This window comes from Muntiacus reevesi, chromosome 19 (assembly GCF_963930625.1).
Source record: "Muntiacus reevesi chromosome 19, mMunRee1.1, whole genome shotgun sequence".
Lineage (NCBI taxonomy): Eukaryota > Metazoa > Chordata > Mammalia > Artiodactyla > Cervidae > Muntiacus > Muntiacus reevesi.
Genome location: NC_089267.1, coordinates 51,739,392 through 51,764,841, shown reverse-complemented (window position 1 = coordinate 51,764,841; position 25,450 = coordinate 51,739,392). Strand labels below are relative to the sequence as shown.

Here is a 25,450-nt window from a genome sequence, read left to right as displayed (position 1 = left end):
TGGATAACCAGCAAGGACCTAAAATATAACACATGGAACTCTGCTTAATGCTATGTGGAGCTGGATGGGAGGGGAGTTTGGGGGAGAATGGATACATGTGTATGTCTTGCTGAGCCCCTTCGCTGCTCACCTAAAACTGTCAGAACATTGTTAATCGACTATGCCCCAATACAAAATAATTTTTAAAATAAAAGAAAAAATAAAAGATAGTGGACACTGAGGTAACTCAGACCCTGGTAATAACTTTGAGATTTAATAACATGGACTTGAGTAATTCTTCCTGCTTTTGATTACTATAATTTACATTTCTGTCAATTAATATATATTTAATATTTCAGGTGGTTAATGCAACACACACATACACAGACACTGCAAAATCTATTACTCTGTATTTACCTGTATATAACAAGATGTCAAACACCATGACCCCAGTAGATTTTTGAGTATTTTACTAATACTCTTCAGAAATAGCTTTGTTGCCACATCTCTTTTGCTTTATTTCCATGAAAGATTTCCATTAGATATTCTTATTTTGCCTAATTTTATGTGGAAATTTGGCTTCCCCAGTGGCTTAGCAGTAAAGAATCCACCTGCAATGCAGGAGATGCAAAGGATGCTGGTTCAATCCCTGGACTAGGAAGATACCCTGGAAAAGGGCATGGCAACCCAACCCATAATCTTCCCTGGAGAAATCCATGGTCAGAGAAGTCTGGCAGGCTACAGTCCATAGCGTCACAAAGAGTTGGATATAGCTGAAGCTACTGAGCACTGCACTGCACTGCATGTGGAAATTATATGATGCTTGAAATAATCTTTATACCTATTTCAAATATGACATCTTAATATTTAATTGATTCATTCAAAATGCTACTCAGTTTGACACAATGTATTGTTCATCATGCCCTTTGACAAAGCTACTCTATTGTAAAGAATAAATCATCTTATTATAAATTATTCAGTATTCTGTGCTTACAGCTACAGAATCCTTAAGTTTGTTCTTGCTAAGCACTTCATATTTTAATTAAAATAAATTTTATATTATTGCAATGAAATTCTGATTGCTGACTATCAGAAGTTTGGACAAATTTCATAGGCTAAGAGTGCAGTCTTCTACACCACTTGTCTCAAATCAGACAACTGCAAATTTGGAAACTCCCAGGCCATACACACACACTCTTGACCAGCTTGCTAAGTTTGGGGTTCCAGCTACCTCCCAGGTTTGATAATTAACTAGAATGACTCACAGTAGTCAGTAAAAGACTATACTATGATTATAGTTTTATTAGAAAGCACAAAAGCCAGAACACACCAATATAAGAGACACATGGTGCTGGGTCTGAGAGGGTTCCAGATCCAGAGCCTTTATGTCATTTCCCCATGGAGTCAGGATGAGTTACCCTCTGGCATATCAATACGTATCACCCACCAGGAAGCATACCTGAGCCTTGGATGTTCTTAGTTTTTATTGGATTTTGTTATGTGGGCACGATTGATTGAATCATTGGTCATGTGTTTAAACTGGATTTCAGCCCTCATTTCTTCTTTGGAGGTTGAACTGATACCAAGTGACTCAAAACTCTATCTAATCCCACATGACTGGCCTCTCTAGTATGCTCATTTCCTTCCTAAAACAATCTATAAATCCATATGAGTCACGTCATTAGCATAGACTCAAGTGTGATCTGAGAACCTCACCATGGATAAAAACCCTCTCCACAAATGAGGAAATATCCCGAATTTGGAGGTTTCATTCCAGGAACTTGATACAAAGATCAGCCAAATTCTTTATTACATAAAAATTACACTAAGATTGTGCTTTAATATTTTAAGAGGAATCACTGAAATAAGTCATGTACTGAAAACAAGTCAGCAGATCTTAACTGTAATCTCAATTTCAATCAGACTAAATGAAAGTTCACTGGATGTTTTAGAATATCTTATTATTGCTATCATGTTAATGGGGAGACACCACACTAAGTCATAAGAATGTCAGTAACTTCTAACATTGAACATATTCATGTGTGTGTATTCATATTCATAATTGAGCATGGTCAAAAGATTAAATCATTCTGATTAACTATGGCCCATTTTTATAACCCTTTGACCATGAGGGAAACACAAATACCAATATCATTATTCATAGAACTGTTTTAGGAAGAAGAGAAACTCAGTTAAATTTATGACCTGTCTAGCTCTTGGATTTAGTTATCCAAACATTATTTAGAAAAATTTTAAAGTTCACCTTTTTGCCCACAAGTTTATCAAAATTATTTGAACAGAAGCAAATCACTGAAGCTCTAACTTGATTTTTTTCTTTCTAAAACTAAGGTCAAGACAGAAATTAGCTTAAATAATCTAAAAAAGTTCTTCCATGGTAACTATTATTAAATTTTCAAACATGAAAATGTATTTGTTGAAGATCTATTGGGTTGGCCAAAATGTTCTGTAACATTTTATAGAAAAAAACAAACTCTTTGGCCAACCCAATATATAAGGGAATATGCATGTCTTTTTGTTTTCCATGCAGTTTATCTGCTTATTATTTATGGAAGTATTTTTTGAAATATATTAATCTTCTTAGGTAACAAATCAAATTAGCCTTAAAAATAGCAATGGTGTATTGACGATCGTTTACTGGAAATAATTTTACAATTTTCCACATTTCTTTTAAAAGTTATATGTGCTATGGCCTACACAGCACTGTCTCATTTGCAAACTATCTCTGCATGTCCGTTTTGCTGTGAGAGGACGGAAAGTCCATCATACCCTCTCAACACATAGAGAGGCAAATGAGCCAATTTGACCAAGAAGATACCATCTCTTGGTGTTTTTTCATGATGATGGGAAGAAAGAAACATCTTGATTTCCCTCCTTGAATTGAAAAACAGACATTCTCTATTCTCTTGGTTCATTTTTAAATAGACAATGTAATATGTGACTAGGAAGTGTCATATCCTACACCATTTTAGAAGAGCCTACCTGCAGAAAAAAGAATGAGACCAGGATGCAAAGAGAAAGGAAAGACTGGACTTGGAAACAGAGAAAGAAAACTAAGGACTCAGATGACATTTTTTTTTAGTGTTAACATGCAGCTTGTCTTAAGACAGTTCTACAAATAAATTTCACAGTTATGTGACCCAATGATTTTTATGTATTACTTAATGATGCCCTTCTGGATTTGGGTTCAGTAATAAATACTAGATTTATGAATAGCATACCATTGTGGAAGTAAAAAAAAAAAAGAACACCTAAAGCAAATGCTCAGAGACTTCTTAGGTTATATACTTGGTATATAGCTACATGATATAAAGATTTCATATGATGAATTTTCTATGTAAAGGAATATATTAAAATAAGTTTTATAGTATATTTCAGATTGTTTACTATGTGTCAGGCAATACTCAAAGCACAGTACATACTGATATCACTAATTCTCATGAAGCACTATTATGTAATACTTTTATAGATGAAGAAACTGAGGAACAGAGAGGCTAAAAACTTGCTCAATGAATATAGCTATAAATGTACAGAGTGAAAGGTGAATTCTATCTTCTAAGTCCAGACTCTCAGCTGTCCATATCTCATACTATCCCTGCTAGGGACACTGGGAAGTTTCTCTTACACACGATAAAATTTTATTGCCATAAACTGACATCAGATACTAGAAATTTACCTCACTATAATCTGAGCACCAAATAAAATTTTGCCTACTCAAATGATATGTTCATGCAGGGGAGTAGCTGATTATTGGGGGTGCAATTGCATAAACATGTCATATAATTTTTACAAAAAATCTATGAACATAAGAAATGAAATAGTGTAAAAATTTATGATATAATAACGATATTTTTCTCAAGGTATTGGTAAAACAAATACAATATTATTGATGATAATTTTTAAATTTGGGTTTGTTTTTATACATCATTATATACCATACAGGTTTACTGCAAATTTATGGTCATTTTAGTGTATCATTTTTCATACAAACCATGCACTTTAGTACCATTTTTAAAATTAACTGTTGCATAGCAAGGGACTATATAGGATTCTATTAGTTCAGTCTTAATAACAAAATGTGACAATACAATCTGATGCAAAATTTGGAAAGAAAATTGAGTTAAATAATATTTTTGAAAAAGAATATAAATTGAAACATTGCACTTCCAGTTTCCTTCTAAGCATGAAAGGAACTTGGAAGTCATCACTCTTCACTGCAGTACATGTAAAATATTGAACAAACTGAAAATTAAAAATTATTAGAGAACTGAGACCTGAGATCACAAGGCACACCTCTGCTCTCCAAATTTGAGAGATAATTGGACCCATAAAGCTAATAGCTTATTTGGCATAAGCACTGGCGCAGAAACCTCTGCTGGGGACAACTTATCCTGCAACTGATGAATTGCTGGAGGCTCAGTGTGGGCAAATTTGAGAGTTAAAAATGCCAGAAGGACAGGTCATATCATGGCCCCCAAACTTTCATGAGTTTTTCTATTAGGAGCCCTGCCAGGTTCTTCTTATACTAAAGTCTGAAGAAAAATCTTCATATTCCAGCAAGAGAAGGGGAAAAGTACCCATTAAAAACAAACAAACAAACAAACAAAAAAAAAACCTCTCAGAGCAATTGTTTTTTTTTCTTTAACTGTAGTTGCTTTAAACTGCCATGTCAGTTTCTGCTGTACTGGAAAGTGAATCAGCCATATGTGTGTGTGTGTGTGTGTATATATATCTCTCCTCTCTTTTCAGATATCTTTCCCATTTAGGTCACCACGAAGTACCAAGTAGAGTTCCCTGAGCTACACAGCAGGTTCTCACTGTTTATCTATTTCATACACAGTAGTGTATATATGTCAATCCCAATTTCACAATTCATCCCACCTCTATTTCTTCCTTGGTGTTCATAGTTTTTGTTCTCTGCATTTGTGTCTCTCTTTCTGTTCTGCAAATAAGATCTTTACCATTTTTTCAGATTCCACATATATGCATTAATATATAATACAATATTTGTTCTTCTCTTTGTGACTTACTTCACTCTGTAAGACAGTCTCTAGGTCTGTCCATGTCTCTACAAATGACAAAATTTTCATCTTTTATGGCTGAGTAATATTCCATTGTTTATGTGTACCATATCTTCTCTATCCATTCCTGTGTTAATGGATATTTAGGTTGCTTTCATATCCTGGCTCTTGTAAATAGTGCTGTAATGACCATTGAGATGCATATATCTTTTTGAATTATAATTTTCTCTGTGTATATGGCCAGTAGTGGCATTGCTGGGTCATGGCTTCCCAGTGGCAGAGAATCTGATTGTCAATATAGGTGGATTCAGTGGTAAAGAATCTGACTGTCAGTACAGGCAATACAGGAGATGTGGGTTTGATTCCTGGTTGGAGAAGATCCCCTGCAGAAGGAAATGACAACCCACTCTAGTACTCTAGCCTGGGAAATCCTATGGACAGAGGAGCCTGGTGGACTTCAGTCCATGGGGTTGGAAAAGAGGCAGACACGGCTTAGCAATAAACACACACATGGTAGTTTACTTTAGCTTTTTATGGAAGCTTTTTCCTTAATAGGATTTGCCATCAATGGAAACTATTTTGCCAGAGCCTAATAGACTGAGGTTTTGCCAGAGCCTAACTGACCTGGGGAAAGAAAATATCTGAGTTAAATTATGACATGTTAATAGAAAGTTTGAGTTATATTAAGGCCAGCAGAAGAGGAGATGATTGCCTTAATAATAGATAGTTCGTTCCTTACTATTTCCAAGTAGAGTGAGCACACCTTGACCCATGGATTCACAGGGAGAAGCACCAAGTCAAACGTGCGGCTAAGGGGAAAGAGAGCAACTTTGTACAGGAGCCAGTAATGCGGCTTTCAAGGGAAGGAGGGGCCAGGCAGGGTAAGCAGGCTAGCTTGAACAATTTCAGTGGGCTCTGGGAAATAAAGCTTCTTCCTAGTTGTCTGTGGAGTACCTGTCCTTGGGGTAATTAGCGTAGGTGCTTAAGTGGCCTGGAGTGCAGCAGCCTGAAAAAGAAGGTGGTTGGAGGGCGGCTCTTGGCTGATTGTCTTGAATTTGAAAAGCATGATCTTATGCAAGGTGTTTACTATCACTAGGTATTGGTTCAAATCCTGGGACGTGAAGTCTCTGGAGGGTCAACAAGACAGCAGTTGTCAAAGCATCAGCATACAGAAAATAAGACATTGTTAAAACAACACCCAACAGTAGCCTCCTCTCATTTCTTAATAGCCCAAAGGTGAAAACAACCCAAATTGCCATCACCCAATGAATGGATAAACAAAAGTCCATATATTATACAATGAAGCATTATTCAGCAATAAAAATAATGAAGCAACGATCCTGAAACATAGAGGAATCTTGGAAATATTTGCTAAGTGAAAGAAATCATGCACATGTAGTTAGACAGTGGCGATATTTGTGTAACATGTGAATATACTAGAAAAACAACTTAGGTTGATGAACTTATGATAAGTGACATATAGTTCTTTAATGTTTTTACAATGTGACATACAAACAGTAAATTAATATTGCAAGGAAAATAAGAACATCACTAGCTATCCTATATTTCAGTGGAATGGTAGTGAAAAATATTGCTGCATTTATAATACGTTTAAATAATCTAAAATGTTCTGATATACTAATACCATAACGAGAAATACTGTGTGAAGAAAATTATGAAGCTAATTAAAGATCATGAAAGAAGTTATTTTAAAAAGGGAAAGTCCATTGTCATAGTCATAGTGTCAATATTACAAAGAAACCAATTTTCTTAAAATAAAGCACAAATATGATTTTATCAGAATAGAATACTGATAAGTTTGGGAAGTTTGGGCTTTACATTTTTTCTAAAGCTATGTCAATTTATATAATTTCGAGACCAGCAAGAGTTTTTAAAAAATTAAAATAGCTCTGGGATCAAATTAGACAGACCAGTGAAGCATAACCATTATCATTTTAAAGTTATTTATTGTAATAATAAAATAGCCATTATATTTAGTGGAAAATAAACTTTCTTGGGACAAGATACTAACAATTTGGAAAATAATTAGGCTATATTTATTGTCTTATGCCTTATTTCTATATGAATTAAAATTTACATAAAACACTGCAAATTTTAGAAGTACTTTAGAAATGACTTAGGTCATTACTTTACAGAATGAATATAGAAAAGAATATTTTTAATATCAAATGAAATTATGAACACAAAAATAGTTTGTAATTTTTGTGTGTATACATATATATATGTATGTATATATATATATCATAATATAGCATGACATGTGTGTTCCTCATTCAGTCATGTTCAACTCTTTGTGACCTCATGGACTGTAGCCCACCAGGCTCCTCTGTGCATGGAATTCTTCAGGCAATATTTCTGGAGTGGGTAGCCATTCTCTTCTCCAGGGGACCTACCCAACCAGAGGGATCAAATTCACATCTCCTGCATGTCTCTGCAGGCAGACTCTTTACCATTTGAGCCACCAGGGTAATATAATGTGATATACAATAATACAATTCAAAAATAATTCACTGACTTTATATATACAGATCTATTAATATGATTGTGTAGTATATTAGTATTAGTTATATATATTAGTGTGTATATGTATATATACACACACTATATCTATGTCCATCTATCGATTCATATAGCCTTATAATTTAAAAAATGTTCTGGAGTGGCATTTTGACCAGTTGCAGTCTCTGTTACCAAACTTTTCTCATCTGAAAATGATTATAAAAATAGCATTTACCTCTTGAAACATTTACCACAATTAAATGAAATTATGCATGCAACATAAGTAACATTGTATGCTGCCCTCTGCTAAGTCGCTTCAGTCGTGTCCGACTCTGTGCGACCCCGTAGACGGCAGCCCACCAGGCTCCCCCGTCCCTGGGACTCTCCAGGCGAGAACACTGGAGTGGGGTGCCGTTTCCTTCTCCAATGCGTGAAAGTGAAAAGTGAAAGTGAAGTCGCTAAGTTGTTTCTAACTCTTAGCGACTCCATGGACAGCAGCCCACCAGGCTCATCTGTCCATGGGATTTTCCAGGCAAGAGTACTGGAGTGGGGTGCCATGGCCTTCTCCGTAACATTGTATAAAATGTAGTAAAACTTTAATAAATGTAACCTGTTAACTGTATAAAAGATTGAGGCATTCTCCAGTGGCTCAACAGTAAAGAAACCTCCAGCAGTGCAGAAGAGGCCTGAGTCACCGGTTCAATCCCTGAGTCGGGAAGATGCCCTGGAGGTGGGCATGGCAACCTACTGCAGTATTCTTGTCTGGAAAATCCCAAGGACATAGGGGCCTGTCAGGCTGAGGCCCATTGAGTCACAAGGAGTCAAATGCAACTGAGGCAACTGAGCAAGGACATAATGGATTGTACTTTCAGAAATGTATGAAGTAATAAAACGGATCTCATTCTGATCCCAGCCCTTCTCCATAGGTGAGGAATCCCGACAGTTGGTGTACTATTAAATACTTTTTATATCTGTTTTCATACATGAATATTTTAAGATAATCTTATTTTTAACTTTTTATGGAAAGATATATAATTTATATCATTCTGTGAATCATATTGTTCTTACCTAACAGTTTAGTTCATTTCGGTATATCATTGGGCTTCCATCACCCATTCTTCCTATCCTTTTAACATAGCCATATTTTGAGCCATCACCTCAGTCCAAGTGGATTGGATATGCCAACTCCATCCCTGACTGCAGATGTGGTCACCTGACTTGAGCCTGGCTAAATAGGTTATGGAATCTTCCTGGCACAATGTCTTATTTAGGGATGAACAAATGATATGATTTGCATAGTGTAACACTGTACAAAAGTACAACGAAAAATAAAATCATTATATTTCTGCTGGATGCAAAAACTGAGCCTCAAGTAAGTGACAGCAATGCTGCCACTAACTAGTGGGAATCACCGTAGAACCAACACAAATAATGAAGTATTAGAAAGACAGTGATGGTATGGTTTGAAGACATTGCTGGAACCCCTGACTAAGGCTAGAACTATCTCTGAATATTTCCATTGCATGTAGAATGTATTTCTTTTTCCTTGATTTTGTTTGAGTTAGGTTCTGTCATTTGCAACCAAAATTAATAAATATGTCAAACTCTCTCCCTCTTTTTCTGTCTTTCTTTCTCTTTTTCTGTCTAGTTTTAATTATCACAGTAGTGCTAAAACAAATATAAATGTCCCTCTGTATCTGAGGGGGATTAGCCCCACACCCCTTCAGATACCAAAATTCTTAGATACTCAGATCCTCTATACAAAATGCTGAGGTATTTACATATAATCTGTGCACATTCTCCTGTATACTTTAAATCATGTCTAGATTACTTATAATACCTAACACAATGGAAATGTAAATAGTTGTAAATGCCATATAAATGTCGTCTAAAAAGTTACTGGAACATGGTAAATTCCACTTTTGCTTTTTAGCACTTGAATTTTTTAATCTGTATTTTTGACCTGCTGTTGGTTGACTTCATAGAAGCAGATCCCAGGAATAAGGAGTACTGACTGTGCATTCATCTATTATTTTTATTATTGTTTAGTCGCTCAGTTGTGTTAACTCTTTGTGACCCATGGACTATAGCCTGCCAGGTCCCTCTGTCCATGGGATTTCCCAGGCAAGAATATTGGAGCAGATTATCATTTCATTCTCCAGGGGATCTTCCCAACCCCGGGATCAAATCTGTATCTCCTGCGTTGACAAGCAGGTTCTTTACCACTGAGTCACCTGGGAAGTCCCAGAATCAGCTATAGGTGATATATATATATATATCTCACATCATTTTTGGATTTTCTTCCCATTTAGGCCAACACAGAGTGTTGAGTAGAGTTCCCTGTGCCATTCAGTAAGTTCTCATTAGTTATCCATTTTATACATAGCATCAGTAGTGTGTATGTGCCAATCTCAATATCCCAATTCACCCCATGCCATCTTTTCCTTCTTTGTGTCCACACATTTGCTCATACTTCTGTTTCACAAATTATATCATCTATACCATTTTTCTAGATTCCACATAAATGCACTAATATATGATTTTTGCTCTTCTCTGACTTACTTAACTCTGTATGACTGTCTTCAGGTCTATGCACATCTCTACAAATGACCCAGTTTCATCCTTTTTTATGGCTGAGTAATACTGCACTCTATATCTGTACCACATCTTCTTTATCCATTCCTCTGTTGATAGACATTTAGGTTGCTTCCCTGTCCTGGCTTTTATAAATAGTGATGCAATGAACATTGGAGTGCATGTATCCTTTCAGACCATGATTTTCTCTGAGTATATGCCCAGGAGTGAGGATTATAGGGTCATATGGTAGTTCTATTTTTCATAGTTTGTTTTTTTAAGAAATTTGATCCTGCTCTTCATAGTGACTCAGTTTACATCCCCACCAACAATGCAAAAGCATTCTTTTCTCCACACCCTCTCCCGCATTTATTGTTTGTAGATATTTTTAATGATGGCCATTCTGACAGGTGTGAAGTAATACTTCATTGAGGTTTTGATTTGCACATCTCTAACAATTAGTGATGTTGAGCATCTTTTTATGTGTTGATTACCCATCAATGTGTTTTCTTGGAGAAATGTCTATTTAGGTCTTCTGCCCTTGTTTAAAAAAAAAATTGTGCTTTGTTTTATTGATACTGAGGTGCATGAGCTGTTTCTGTATTTTGGAGATTAATTCTTTGTCAATTGTGTCATTTGTGAATTCTTTCTCCCATTCTGAAGGTTGTCTTTTTGCCTTGTTTATGGTTTCCTTTACTGTGCAAAAGTTTTCAATTTAAACTTTAATGAAATAAGGCACACATTTATTATCAAGGGCTTCTTTGCCATCACTGTTACCAATATTTTATATTCTGAGTAATCTGATGGATGAATAATGACATATTAGTTAACAGCACAATCTATAAAGTATATATAAATATATATGTGTGTGCATATGTGTGTGTATCTGAAGTAGGGCATGGCAACCCACTCCAGTATTCTTGCCTGGAGAATGCCATGGACAGAGATGCTTGGCAGGTTACAGCCCATGAAGGGTCAAAGGGTCAGACATAACTGAGTGACTAACACACCCACACACATATATACATATACCATTTGTTTTTGTGCAATTTATCCAGCAATAACATTAGAATGTTTAGAATAAATTTGTATTACCTTTCTCAAACATTTTAGAGGTTATTAGAGTTAATAATTTGTCATACATATGGCTAAAGATTTCTACTTCTCTAACAACATTTTTTTTCCTGGTATCTTCTTTTATATAAATGATTATTTTGTTTAATGTCAATCTTTATGGTTTCTGATTGTGTGTCTAAATTAGGAATGCAGGAAAGACATCCTAACCATAATACCAAAGCAATTATCAAAGAAGAATTGCTTGGGGCTTCCCAAGTGGCGCTACTGGTAAAAAAGAGTTGCTTGATAATTTAATAATGTAAAAATTAAAGAGCTTCTCAACAGGATAAAGAATTCAAATAAAATAGAGGACAAATTTAAAAAATGAAGGAAAAATATTCATAATATATATGGTAGAGGGTTCATCTCCATCATATACAAAATTCTTTTACAAAACTGCAAAATATTATGAAAGATAAGAAATTTTAAATATAAATATGAAAACTTCTATTTTTCAGGAAGTTAGAAAATAGATTATCTAACAGACTGTAAGAAAGGAATCTGGTATAAAATTTCTGGAAAGAAATTAGTAAATATGTGTAAAGTTATGGAAAATATATATAACTATTGACCCAGAAATTCTATTTCTGGGAATCAATTCCAAAAGAAGAATTTAATAACTATATGATATATTCATATATTAATTACAGTATTGTTAATATTGGCAGAAAATTTTAATACAGCTGTTGGGGGAGTGTGTAATTTCCTGGGCTCTGTCTTGTCACAACAAAAATTTGAAGTGACATATCAGAGTTACAGCCCTCGGATGGACCAGTGTTACAGCTCTGTGTTACAGCTCAGTTTTATTTAGAAAATAAAGGAACATACATCCTTAAGCCATGAGGGCATGCAGATCCAAAGACTCGGAGAAAGAGAGAGACCCCTGGCCCTTTGGCTCCTTTTTTTATATGTGTTTTGTTTTTTTTTCCTCCTCTCCCCAGGCCTATCCTATGTAAATTGGACTAGCCAGGAGTGCTGTTTGTTTCACTTAGGTCCTCGGATCTTCCTTTGTTCTATTTTTGCCAGCTCTTCCCTTCCTTGACTTTTAGCCACCACCATTCTGGCCTCCTTTTTCCTATTCTAACTACCTAACACAACCCAAAACGGATTACATATGTATATATCCATAAAATGGAAAATTGCCACAGATTAATTCAATTTAAGTAAAAATAGATAAGGCAAATTTCACATGAAAATATATTATCAAACATGTATTACCTCTATTTTAAATGTATAGATTTAAAATATTTTTATAGAAAAATACATATCTAAGCAGTTTAAAAATAATTAGAAAAATTAGTAGATATAGTCAGAATGCTAAAGTCAATTTTCTCTGTATGGTATCATAAAATAAATTTTTATTTTTGTCTTTATATATTTTGGATATTTTTAATCAAAGCAAACAATTGTTTGATAGCAAACAATTGCAAAAAATCATTTTTTTTATGATAAAGATATTATTAGAGAGACTATGACTAATTTAGGGAAATGCAAGGAAAGAAGAAAGTTCTGAAACAGTAATCATCAGTTTAGAGTTTTAAGTAATCAAAATATTTAAATTAAAAAGTAAAATTCTTTCTTCACTTTTATGACAATTTTTTTCATGTCATTTTCTCCTTTTCAGTATATCTTGGTGTGTAATTGCTTTGTCATTTTGTGATTGCCACCACCATATACTATTCTCTGTGTTTTTTTTTTTTTTCTTCCTAGTACAATATGCTGATTCTCAGCCTTTCCTATCACTTCCTGTTTGCCTTTCAAACTAATTTGCATTTCAAGTTCTTACCAAAACTACCCTTTTGTCTTTTCTTTTCTGTTAAAGACATTGCATAAATTTTCCTTTAGTTCTCATTCTTTTCTCTCATTTTAACCGAAACCCAATTTTATTTAGCCAGGAAATTTAGAAAAGTGTTTAAATGGTCATTCATTTTGTTAAAACTCAAGAGTATGTGTTTAAAGTTCGTGCTCCCATGGGTCTATTTTCACCAATATATCTGATGAATTTTGACAACTCTGTATTTATACTGAACTTAAACTTCAGAACTGAAGTATTGGAAGATCAATATTCTGAAATAGTTGTATTTGTTCTATCTACTTTGCTTTGGGCTGGATGCTTCACCCTTGGCCCATTCTCAGATGCAGATCTGCCCAAGGCCTCACTTCCTCCTGGGCAGGGGTGTCTTATATTATAAAAATATTATAAAAATAATTTTATAAAATAATTATAATATGATTTTTATAAAATCATTTATAAAATGATTTAGGGGGCTACTGAAGGCTGTCCATTTTGCTGTCCACAGTGCACTATCCTGATTTCAGGGGCCTGTCTCAGATAACACTCCACGTGGCTGGGCATCCTGAGCTGTGTTAGCCACATCACAGCACATGCTGTCCACTTTTAGCCATCCCCCAGCTATAAGCCCCTGGAGAAGGAAATGACTCCACTCCAGTATTCTTGCTTGGGAAAATCCCATGGGCTTAGGAACCTGGTGGGCTATAGTCTATGGGGTCGCAAAAAGTCGGAAACGACTGAGCGACTAAGCACACTTCTCTTTAGAGAAAAAGAGATTTTCTATCCTTTTGACCTTGCCATTCAGAAAAGTTCATAACAAAATACTTTTAAAAAAGATGTCCAGAATTAAAATATATTAAAAAAATGAAGCATGTATGAATTTTAATTTCTTGACACATGATAATAAGATTACATCAATCTAAAACTGTGTAGAGCTGAGTTTTAAATATTTTAAATATCAATATCAGTTCAATATTCTATCTGTCTAGCCCACGATGCATGAATATGTCAGATGACACCACCCTTCTGGCAGAAAGTGAAGGAGAACTAAAGAGCCTCTTTATGAAAATTGAAGAGGAGAGTGAAAAAGTTGGCTTAAATCTCAACATTCAGAAAACTAAGATCATGGCATCTGGTCCCATCATTTCATGGCAAATAGAAGGAAACAGAGGAAACAGTGGCTGACATTGTTTTTTTGGGCTTCAAAATCACTGTAGATGGTGATTGCAGCCATGAAATTAAAAGATGCTTGCTCCTTGGAAGGAAGGTTATGACCAATTTAAACAGCATATCAAAAAGCAGAGACATTAATTTGTCAACAAAAGTCCATCTGGTCAAGGCTATGGTTTTTTTCCAGTAGTCATGTATGGATGTGAAAGTTGGACTCTAAGGAAAGCTGAGCACCAAAGAATTGATGCTTTTGAACTGTGGTGTTGGAGAAGTCTCTTGAGAGTCCCCTGGACTGCAATGGGATCCAACCAGTCCATCCTAAAGGAGATCAGTCCTGGGTATTCATTGGAAGGACTGATGTTGAAGCTGAAATGCCAATACTTTGGCAACCTGATGTGAAGAGCTGACTCATTGGAAAAGACCCTGATGCTGGGAAAGATTGAGGGCAGGAGGAGAAGGGGACGACAGAGAATTAGATGGTTGGATGGCATCACCAACTCAATGGACATGAGTTTGGGTGAACTCCAGGAGTTGGTGATGGACAGGGAGGCCTGGTGTTCGTGGGGTTGCAAAGAGTCTGACATGACTGAGTGAGTGACTGAAATGAACTGAACTGATGGCATCAAATTACAGATACAGGTTTCTCTCCTAGATTTTCAATGATAGAAATATCCTGTAGTACGCTAGAGGTCTAGGTGAAAGATCTACAAGCTGAGCAATGGTTCCATTATTTTTAAAGTTATAGAGAAGGTTATTATACTAGGACTATTCATGATTATATTCATTTTGCAGAATATCATGTCATATGTTCTTTCTTATGGTACATTGATCTTCCCTAAACCACCGAACTGCTAAGAGACCTCATCCAAAATTCAAAGTCCTAGATCTAGGGTCATTCTCTAATTTCAACCACTTTTACATTTGATTACTGATCACATTTTCACTACCCCTTATAATCAAAAGCTGTAAATATAACTTAAAAAAAAATCATGTATAATGACCATATAGTCGTGTAAACTGAATTTAAAAAAATCAAAATATGAGAGCTGTGAATTTTAGCTTTATTTGAGGACCTTATTGAGGATTATAGCCTGGGAAACAGTCTCTCAGTAGCTCTGAGGGCACTGATCTGAAGAGGTAGGAGGAAAGACCAGTAATATATATGTATGATTTGGGCTAAGAAATATGTGCAATCAGAATTTATCTTGGTAGAGAGTTACTTGCTAGTTATGAGGAACAGGTATCTCAGTGATTTTAAAGCTTCTCTATGTTTGGGAAAATGAAGATGCAAGCATCTGTATTCATATTTTTTTGTGCAGAGATATTTTTATGTAACTAAGGGGCTAATTTTGCCAAAGCACAGGATGCTTCATTCTAGTTTTTGTCATGAATCCCTTTTAAGGCACTGTTGGTCAATAACTTTAGTGGCAAATGACTTAATCTTTGTAGAACTGAGAGGTGAGCAACATTTTTTGCTTTATAGCTAAAAGAACTAATGATCTTAGAACAGACCTCCAGAGTTTAGCATCTCAAATATATTTAGTATGCACTTAAAAATATCCTGTATTTACTTCTTTGAAAGAAATTATATATGCTTTTACATCTTCATGATCCATTTTTCTTCCTCTAGATTTGTTTGGACAATTCTTTCACATTATATCAACAATGAAGCAATGGAAAATAAAAGAAAGAAAGGATAATCAAACAAAACACAGTTTGAAAACTAAAAATATGATGCTATAATTAATTAGAAAATGTAAAATAATAAGAGATGTTGAATAACCAGAACTATCAGGATAATATGAAAATAGAGTCAGTTGAAACAGATCATATGTTTACTTAGAGCTTGCTTCAACTATTCATCCTGTTTGTTTTTATAAATCCAAAATCATTAAAGATTAGCACAAATATACGACCATTTTATAGTCACTAAAAGTGACTTGGGGAGATTTTATAAGAGAACAGCTATGAAACTCATCCTTTTTTTTGGTAGTTTTGTTCTATTGATTGCTAACCTTTATTAATAAAATTCTTCCTTTCATAGGTGAGAAGAACTAAAACAGTACATTAAACTCTGTTAATGGTTTAGAATCTGATTTCAAAGATGAGTGTTAAACTTGGATATACTTGTTAAGATCTATATACAGCAGCAAAGCATGCCTGCTCTCCACTGGACTACATATTGATAAAGTTTGCCTTAAAACTTTGGGAATCTTAAACATGCAGCAAACAAATTAAAATCAATTCTATAAAATATGTCAAGCTTGAGTCTTTATTAGAATTACTAATTATCTGTATCATATGATTGAGAAGACATATGACTCTGAGCACAGCGAGGGGTATGTAAAACCATTAACTGTCACTCCCGCTAGATATTACAAGTGATGTGTAGTCCTAAACTCAGCAGGGACTATCTTTATAACCATGCCCTGAGGAGAAGTGGAACATGCTTGAATGAAATACTGTTAAATGAGCTTAATATGACCCTTCTTTCTCTCTTCCTCCATGTTCTTATTCTCTGTAGGCCTTGAATTTTGAAATATAGGCATTAACTTCCATTTCATACATGTAAGTTGTAACATGCTATATTACTATTTTTAGACTAGTCTAATAAAGTTAAACATTGAACCACAAAGAATGTCAATAATGAAGCCCATATTTTGAGTTTTATAAAGAACACTGGTATTCTGAAAAGTTATTTCATAGCACAAACTATGATTTTAGCAGGACCGTAGGTTTGAGCTACCCAAGAGAGCAATACAATATTTGCTCAATGCCTGCTCTCAGAATGTGCCCTATGTCAACTGTCTCAGAGTAAAGAAGGAAGTTAAACTGGCCTTCACCCCTGGGAACTCTGTTTCTATTCACATGACATTATGAGAAGTTTCCTGGACTGTTCACCTTTGTAATAAAATAAACTCTATTCTTACTCTGTAGCTCTACTGCCCCTCAAAAGAAAACTTTGGTTAGAAAAAAAGAAAATCTTCCAAATTGAAATAACTCTCAGTACCATTTTTAACTAATTTAATAGGTCTATAGAGGGAAAAAACAGAAAGAAGGCAGGGAATGATAAATAGTCACACCTTGGAGGTATTTCCTCTTTTACACACAGTGTATAGGGGAAGCGTCACATGAATTCTGAAAGAAATGAATTAAACAAGAGTGTGGACCAGATAATCATCTGGAATAAAATCATTTCAAACATATGTGGTCAAGAAGCCCAATGTGGTTGAAGTAGAAGAATAGGGTATTGCAGAAGGGAAAGATAGGCCAGATTATGTAGCTCATTTTAGGCCATATTAAAGGTGGTGGATTTCATGATTTTACCCTGGTGGTTCAGATGGTAAGGAATCTGCCTGTAATGCAGGACACCTGGGTTAGATCTGTGGGTCAGGAAGATCCCCTGGGGAGGGGTATGGCAACCCACTCCAGTATTCTTGCCTGGAGAATTCCATGGACACTGGAGCCTGGCGGGCTACAGTCCATGGGGTCGCAATGAGTCAGACACAGCTGAGCAACTAACACCTTCACTTTCACTTTTGAATAAGATGGAAGGCAATTATTGGATATGCAATGGAGGAGTGACTTAATCTGACATATTTGTATATTATTGCTTTCAATGTCAACTAAAGATGTATAGGTTAAATGTGGAAGCAGAAATACCAGTGTAAGGCTTTTGCAATTATTCAAGAAAGATATAACTGCAGTTAGTATTTGGATGATATTGATGGCAAATAAATGGGGAAACAATGGAAACAGTGACAGACTTTTGGGGGGGGGGGCTTCAAAATCACTGCAGATGGTGACTGCAGCCATGAAATTAAAAGACGCTTGCTCCTTGGAAGAAAAATTATGACCAACCTAGACAGCATATTAAAAAGCAGAGACATTATTTTGCCAACAAAGATCAGTCTAGTCAAAGCTATGATTTTTCCAGTAGTCATGTATGGATGTGAGAGTTGGACTATAAAGAAAACTAAGTGCTGAAGAATTGATGCTTTTGAACTGTGGTGTTGGAGAAGACTCTTGAGAGTTCCTTGGACTACAAGGAGATCCAACCAGTCCATCAAGGAAAGCAGTCCTGGATATTCATTGGAGGACTGATGTTGAAGTTGAAACTCCAATACCTTGGCCACCTGATGCAAAGAACTGATTCATTGGAAAAGGCCCTGATGCTGGGAAAGAGTGAAGGTGGGAAGAGAAGGGGATGCCAGAGGATGAGATGGCCAGATGCCATCACTGATTCAATGGACATAACTTTGAGCAAGCTTCGGGAGTTGGTGATGGACAGAGAAGCCTGGCATGCTGCAGTCCATGAGGATGCAAAGAGTTGAACACAACTGAGTGAGCGAACTGAACTGAACTGATGGAGCTGTAAATAGTGGTTGATTTCAAGTGTGTAATGAATGAAGCTATGCTAGCTTTTGCAGATGGATTAAGTGTGGTTTATGAAAGAATGATGGTTTTGGTCACTGCCTCCTGTACACTGTTATGAACCTCTGTCCATAGTTCCTTATGCACTCTATCTACCATATCTAATCCCTAAAATCTATTCACCACCTCTACCTTAAAATCATAAGGGATTTGATTTAGGTCATACCAGAATAACATAGTGGTTTTTTCTACTTTCTCCGATTTAAGCTTGAAATTTGCAGGTCATGATCTGAGCCACAGTCAGCTCCAGGTCTTGTTTCTACTGACTCTATTTTATTTCTGTATTGACCATTAGGTCATATCCACATGTAGAATCGTCTCTTTGGTTGTTGGAAAAGGGTGTTTACTATAATGAGTGTGTTCTCTTGACAAAAATCTATTAGCCTTCGCCCTGCTTCATTTTGTACTCCAAGGCCAAAGTTGCCTGTTACTCCAGATATCTCTCAACTTCCTACTTTTGCATTCTGGTCTCCTATGATGAAAAGGACATCTTTTTTTTTTTTTGATATTAGTTCTAGGAGGTCTTCTAGGTCTTCACAGAATTGTTCAACTTCAGCTTCTTCTACACTAGTGAGTGGTTGGGGCATAGACTTGGGTTACTGGTGATATTGAATGGTTTGCCTTGACAATTAACCAAGATCATTCTGTCATTTTTGAAATTGTACCCAAGTATTGCATTTCTGACTTTTGCTGACTCTGAGGGCTAGTCCATTCCTTCTAAGGGATTCTTGTCCACAGTAGATTTAAATCATCAGGATTAAATTTGCCTATCCCCATACATTTTAGCTTATTGATTTCTAAGATGTGGATGTTCAGTCTTGCCATTTCCTGCTTGACCACATCTGATTTACCCTGACCTAACCCTAACCTGGACCTAGCATTCCAGGTTGCTAGGCACTATTGTTCTTTATAGCACTGGACTTTACTTTTATCACTAGATATATCCTCAAATGAGTGTCATTTCCTCTTTGACCCAGCGACGTCATTTTTTCTGGCACTGCTGGTAATTGCCTTCCACTCTTCTCCAGGAGTACAGTGAATACCTTCACACCTGGGGAGCTCATCTTCTGGCGTGATATCTTTTTGCCTTTTCATAGTGTATCTGGGGTTATACAGGCAAGAATACTGGACTAGGTTGCCATTTCCAACTGCAGTGGAGCATGTTTTGTCAGAACTCTTCATTATGACCTGTCTTTCTTGGGTGGTCCTGCATGGCATGATTCATTGAGTTATGCAAAGCCCTTCACCCCCACAAGTCAGTGGACATGAATTTGAGCAAACTCTGGGAAACAGTGGAGGACAGAGGAGTCTGACCTACTGCAGTCCATGAGGTCACAAAAAGTCAGACATTACTTAGTGACTGAACAACAACAAATGAAATATGGTAGGTAATGATGTGTTCTTGGGTTTTTGTCCTGAGCAAGTGGTAGAATATTATTGTAATTTACTAATATGAGAAAAAATCAGTAGAAGCAGGTATGATGAGGGTGAATAAATGTTTGATCTTGGACATATTAAATTTGAAATGCTTTTTAGATGTAATAAGATAAATGAGGTAGGCAGTTGGCTATATAAATTGCATGTTTAAACAAACCACCAGATTCGCAATTAAATGCTGGAGACATCAGTGAAGAAACATTATTTAAAAGCAAGGGACTTGGTGACATCCTTTAAGAAGCTAGAGCATGTAGAGAAGAAAAAAAATGTCAGAGATAGAGACCTCAGTTGTGCTAACCGAGTGATTGGGAAGATGAAGAGAAAGCAACAGAACTGACTGAGGAGCTGAAATAGCTGGAATGTGGGGTTTAGGTGGTTGGTTTTTGAAAAAAGAGAATAAACATCTGGATTAAATGTTGGTGACTAATAAGAATTAAGAATTGTTAGTGGATAAGGCTACATGAATCTTCTATTAATAAGATTTTAAGAACTGAAATATCTTTCTAATTGTGGGGATAAAAGTCAAGTGAAAGAACATTTATAGAAAATCAAAGGATAATTATTATTATGTTTTTTTAATTTGGAAGCCTCACAAAGAGTTCTACAAAAAGAACTCAAATAACATTTTGTACTTATAGGTCACAGAATGATTTTTTTTTTTTAAACGATAGAAGAGCAGATAATAAACATAAGATGTTCTATATGATGCAATTGTCTACTGGAAATTGAAAGCAACCAACAAATTAATAAAATCAGTTCAGTTCAGTCACTCAGTAGTGTCCAACTCTTTGCGACCCCATGAACTGAAGCACACCAGGCCTCCTGTCCATCACCAACTCCCAGAGTCCACCCAAACCCATGTCCATTGAGTCAGTGATGTCATCCAACAATCTCATCCTCTGTCATCCCCTTCTCCTCCTGCCCTCAATCCCTCCCAGCATCAGGGTCTTTTCCAATGAATCAGCTCTCCACATTAGGTGGCCAAAGTATTGGCATTTCAGCTTCAACATCAGTCCTTCCAATGAACACCCAGGACTGATCTCTTTTAGGATGGACTGGTTGGATCTACTTGCAGTCCAAGCAACTCTCAAGAGTCTTCTCCAACACCACAGTTCAAAAGCATCAATTCTTCGGCCTCAGCTTTCTTTATAGTCCAACCCTCACATCCTTACATGACCACTGGAAAAACCATAGCCTTGACTAGACAGACCTTTGTTGACAAAGTAATGTCTCTGCTTTTTAATATTCTGTCTAGGTTAGTCATAACTTTTCTTCCAAGGAGCAAGCGTCTTTTAATTTCATGGCTGCAATCACTATCTGCAGTGATTTTGAAGCTCCCCAAAATAAAGTCAGCCACTGTTTCCTCCCCATCTATTTGTCATGAAGTGATAGGACCAGATGCCATGATCTTCGTTTTCTGAATGTTGAGCTTTAAGCCAACTTTTTCACTCTCCTCTTTCACTTTCATCAGGAGGCTTTTTAGTTCTTCTTCACTTTCTGCCATTAGGGTGGCGTCATCTGCATATCTGAGGTTATTGATATTTCTTCCAGCAATCTTGATTCCAGCTTGTGGTTCCTCCAGCCCAGCGTTTCTCATGATGTACTCTGCATATAAGTTAAATAAGCAGGGTGACAATATACAGCCTTGACGTACTCCTTTTCCTATTTGGAACCAGTCTGTTGTTCCATGTCCAGTTCTAACTGTTGCTTCCTGACCTGCATACAGGTTTCTCAAGAGGTAGGTCAGGTGGTCTGGTATTCCCATCTCTTTCAGAATTTTCCACAGTTTATGTGATCCACACAGTCAAAGGCTTTGTCATAGTCAATAAAGCAAAAATAGATGTTTTTCTGGAACTCTCTTGCTTTTATGATGATCCAGTGGATGTTGGCAATTTGATCTCTGTTTCCTCTGCCTTTTCTAAAACCAGCTTGAACATCTGGAAGTTCTCGGTTCACGTATTGCTGAAGCCTGGCTTGGAGAACTTTGAGCATTACTTTACTAGCATGTGAGATGCGTGCAATTGTGCGGTAGTTTGAGCATTCTTTGGCATTGCCTTTAATTGGGATTGGAATGAAAACTGACCTTTTCCAGTCCTGTGGCCACTGCTGAGTTTTCCAAATTTGCTGACGTATTGAGTGCAGCAGTTTCACAGTATCATAATTCAGGATCTGAAATATCTCAACTGGAATTCCATTATCTCCACTAGCTTTGTTTGTAGTGATGTTTCCTAAGGCCCACTTGACTTCCTATTCCAGGATGTCTGGCTCTAGGTGAGTGTGAGTGATCATACCATCATGGAAGAATTAATAAAATAACTTGGAGTAAATTGATTTAATATTTTTAGAACCTGAATATGATTTGATCATGATCCATATTGATTGTTGAGCCTGAACATATAGAAAGCTGAGAGACCATATATTCAGAGATGCAATTTTTCTTGTCTGACATAAAATGATAACTAAAAACCTAAATATTAGAAATTTTCATTAGACCCATGCCATGTGCCCCCAGAGGCAAAATTATGTCCTACTACACAATTTGGCTACTCAGTTTAAAATGTCAATATGATAGCCATTTAAGATAGAATTGTCCAAATTGAGAGGACAGGAAATATAATACAGAAGGGGTATGATAATGAGAGAGAGAAAACACCAAACATCAATAAATAATATCCAATATCACAATCTCAAAAAAGAATTCAATTAATTAATATTATTATAATTCAGATAAGACATAGTAAAATATTATATAATTAATATGATTATTTTAAGATTTTGCATTGTCAAAGACAATCATTCTCTCAATCCAAAACTAGCTGTTTGAGAAGCAGAAGTCATACGAGAAATCAAGTTGAATCATTACTGACATAACTAAATTTGACAAAGGGAAAACTAGTTCTGTTTTTAGGGCATATTCCATTAAGAGGCTTGAACACATTTCTAAGTCCTGAATTAAAACATGGCACAAGGCATTAAAGTAAACTCTAAAAGGAGATAAATTCAATTACTCAAAATCTCGAAAGATATGTCACTCTTGCTAATTTTAATATTTTTTGACCAGTGAGTATGGATAGCAATATTTTTTCACTACTGGTAAATTTTTTAAAAACTTTAAAACAAAATCAGAAATTTTATTTTAAAATGCTAGTATAGGTAATATTTTCATTGTATTTATGAAAGATTTATTTCTGTGAGGTCTGTTATCACAGAGATAAAACTGTATTCCATGTAATCAATAAAATATTATTAAAAATATAATCAGAAAAAAATGAACTGCCACCATATAATCTCTCACAACATTTTTTAGTGAACAGGATTTAGTAACAATGTGCTATTAAAATGATGGTGTAAAGCTGACATATATAACCATGTGTTTAATATATCACACTAAAAAGTAATGCAAATTCAAGTCTGTGAAGAATTTCTGATTTTTTTTTTTAAGATTTCATAGAAATGCTTTTATATATTGAAAGTTTAAATAGAAAAGACATTCCATTTTCTGGACTCAAATATAAAGGTGCTTCAAAGTGATTAGCTGATCTATCATTTCTTTTTAAAAAGACAGGAGACTTATATAATGACCAAAAACTAAAACCTCAATTGATACCATTTTGGAATTTATCATGGAAAATATAAACATATTTTTATAAGAAAAGAAGGCAAAGCAAATATTTAAATGGCACAAGAGAGGTACAGTTCAGTTCAGTTCTGTCACTCAGTCATGTCGACTCTTTGCGACCCCATGGACTGTGGCATGCCAGGCCTTTCTGTTCATCACCATCTCCCAGAGTTTATCCAAACTCATGTCCATTGAATTGGTGATTCCATTCAACCATCTCATCCTCTGTCATCCCTTTCTCCTCCCACCTTCAATCTTTCCCAGGATCAGGGTCTTTTCTAATGAGTCAGCTATTCACATAACGTGGCCAAAATATTGGAGTTTCAGCTTCAACATGAGTCCTTCCAATGAACATTCAGGACTGGTTTTCTTTGGATGGACTGGTTGGATCTCCCTGCAGTCCAAGGGACTCTCAAGAGTCTTCTCCAACACCACAGTTCAAAAGCATCAGTTCTTTGGCGCTCAGCTTTCTTTATAGTCCAACTCTCACATCTGTACATGACTACTGGAAAAACGATAGCCTTAACTACTGCTGCTGTTGCTAAGTCACTTCAGTTGTGTCTGACTCTGTGTGACACCATAGACAGCAGCCCACCAGGCTCCCCCGTCCCTGGGAGAGGGAACTTTGTTGGTAAAGTAATTTCTTGGCTTTTTAATATGCTGTCTAGGTTGGTCATAACTTTTCTTCCAAGGAGCAAGTGTCTTTTAATTTCATGGCTGGAGTCACCATCTGCAGTGATTTTGGAGCACCCCCAAAATAAAATCTGCCACTGTTTCCACTGTTTCTCCATGTATCTGCCATGAAGTGATGGGACCAGATGCCATGATCTCTGTTTTCTGAATGTTGAGCTTTAAGCCAACATTTTCAGTCACTTCTTTCACTTTCATCAAGAGGCTCTTTAGTTCTTCTTCACTTTCTGCCATAAGGGTGGTGTCATCTGCATATCTGAGGTTACTGATATTTCTCCCGGCAATCTTGATTCCAGCTTGTGATTCATTCAGCCCAGCATTTCTCATGATGTACTCTGCGTATAAGTTAAATAAGCACGGTGACAATATACAGCTCTAGAGTGGCAAGCAGCTGAGACGAGATACCCCACATCCAAGGTCAGGCGCAGTCGCTGCGCTTTGCTGGAGCAGCCATGAAGCAACACTTTATGTCCAAGGTCAGAGAAACCCCAGTAAGATGTTAGGTGCTAGAGCAGCTGTGAAGAGATACCCCACATCCAAGGGCCAAGGGGAAGCCCCAGCAAGATGGTAGGAGGGGCGAACTCGCATTTAGAATCAAACCCCAGTCCTGCCGGAGACGCTCAGAGGACTCAAACAAACCTTGTACACACCAGGGCCCAGGGACCCCGCAGAGCCTGAGACAGAGCTGTGTGTGAGCATCTCCCGTGGAGACACGGGTTGGCAGTGGTCTGCCGCAGGGACAGGGCTCTCTGGGTGCAGCAGACTTGTCTATGGCTGGCATAAGCTCTCTTGGAGGAGGTCGCCATTAACCCCACCATCAATTCAGTTCAGTCGCTCAGTCATGTCCAACTCTTTGCGACCCCATGGACTGCAGCACGCCAGGCCTACCTGTCCATCACCAACTCCCAGAGTTTACTCAAACTCCATTGAGTCGGTGATGCCATCCAACCATCTCATCCTCTGTCGTCCCCTTCTTCTCTTGCCTTCAATCTTTCCCAGCATCAGGGTCTTTTCAAATGAGTCAGCTCTTCGCATCAGGTGGCCCAAGTATTGGAGTTTCAGCCTCAGCATCTGTCCTTC

General features: G+C 36.5%; 1 protein-coding gene across 1 annotated transcript in view; it reads right to left on the bottom strand.

The window, feature by feature from the left end:
* The window catches only part of LOC136150715 (uncharacterized), a 114,701-nt gene extending 89,525 nt beyond the window's left edge, over positions 1–25,176 (bottom strand). The window contains exon 1 of the mRNA XM_065911410.1: positions 25,010–25,176. Coding sequence (XP_065767482.1) covers positions 25,010–25,176 — 167 coding nt within the window. The remainder of the gene's footprint in view (positions 1–25,009) is intronic.
* Between the last annotated feature and the right edge of the window lie 274 nt (positions 25,177–25,450).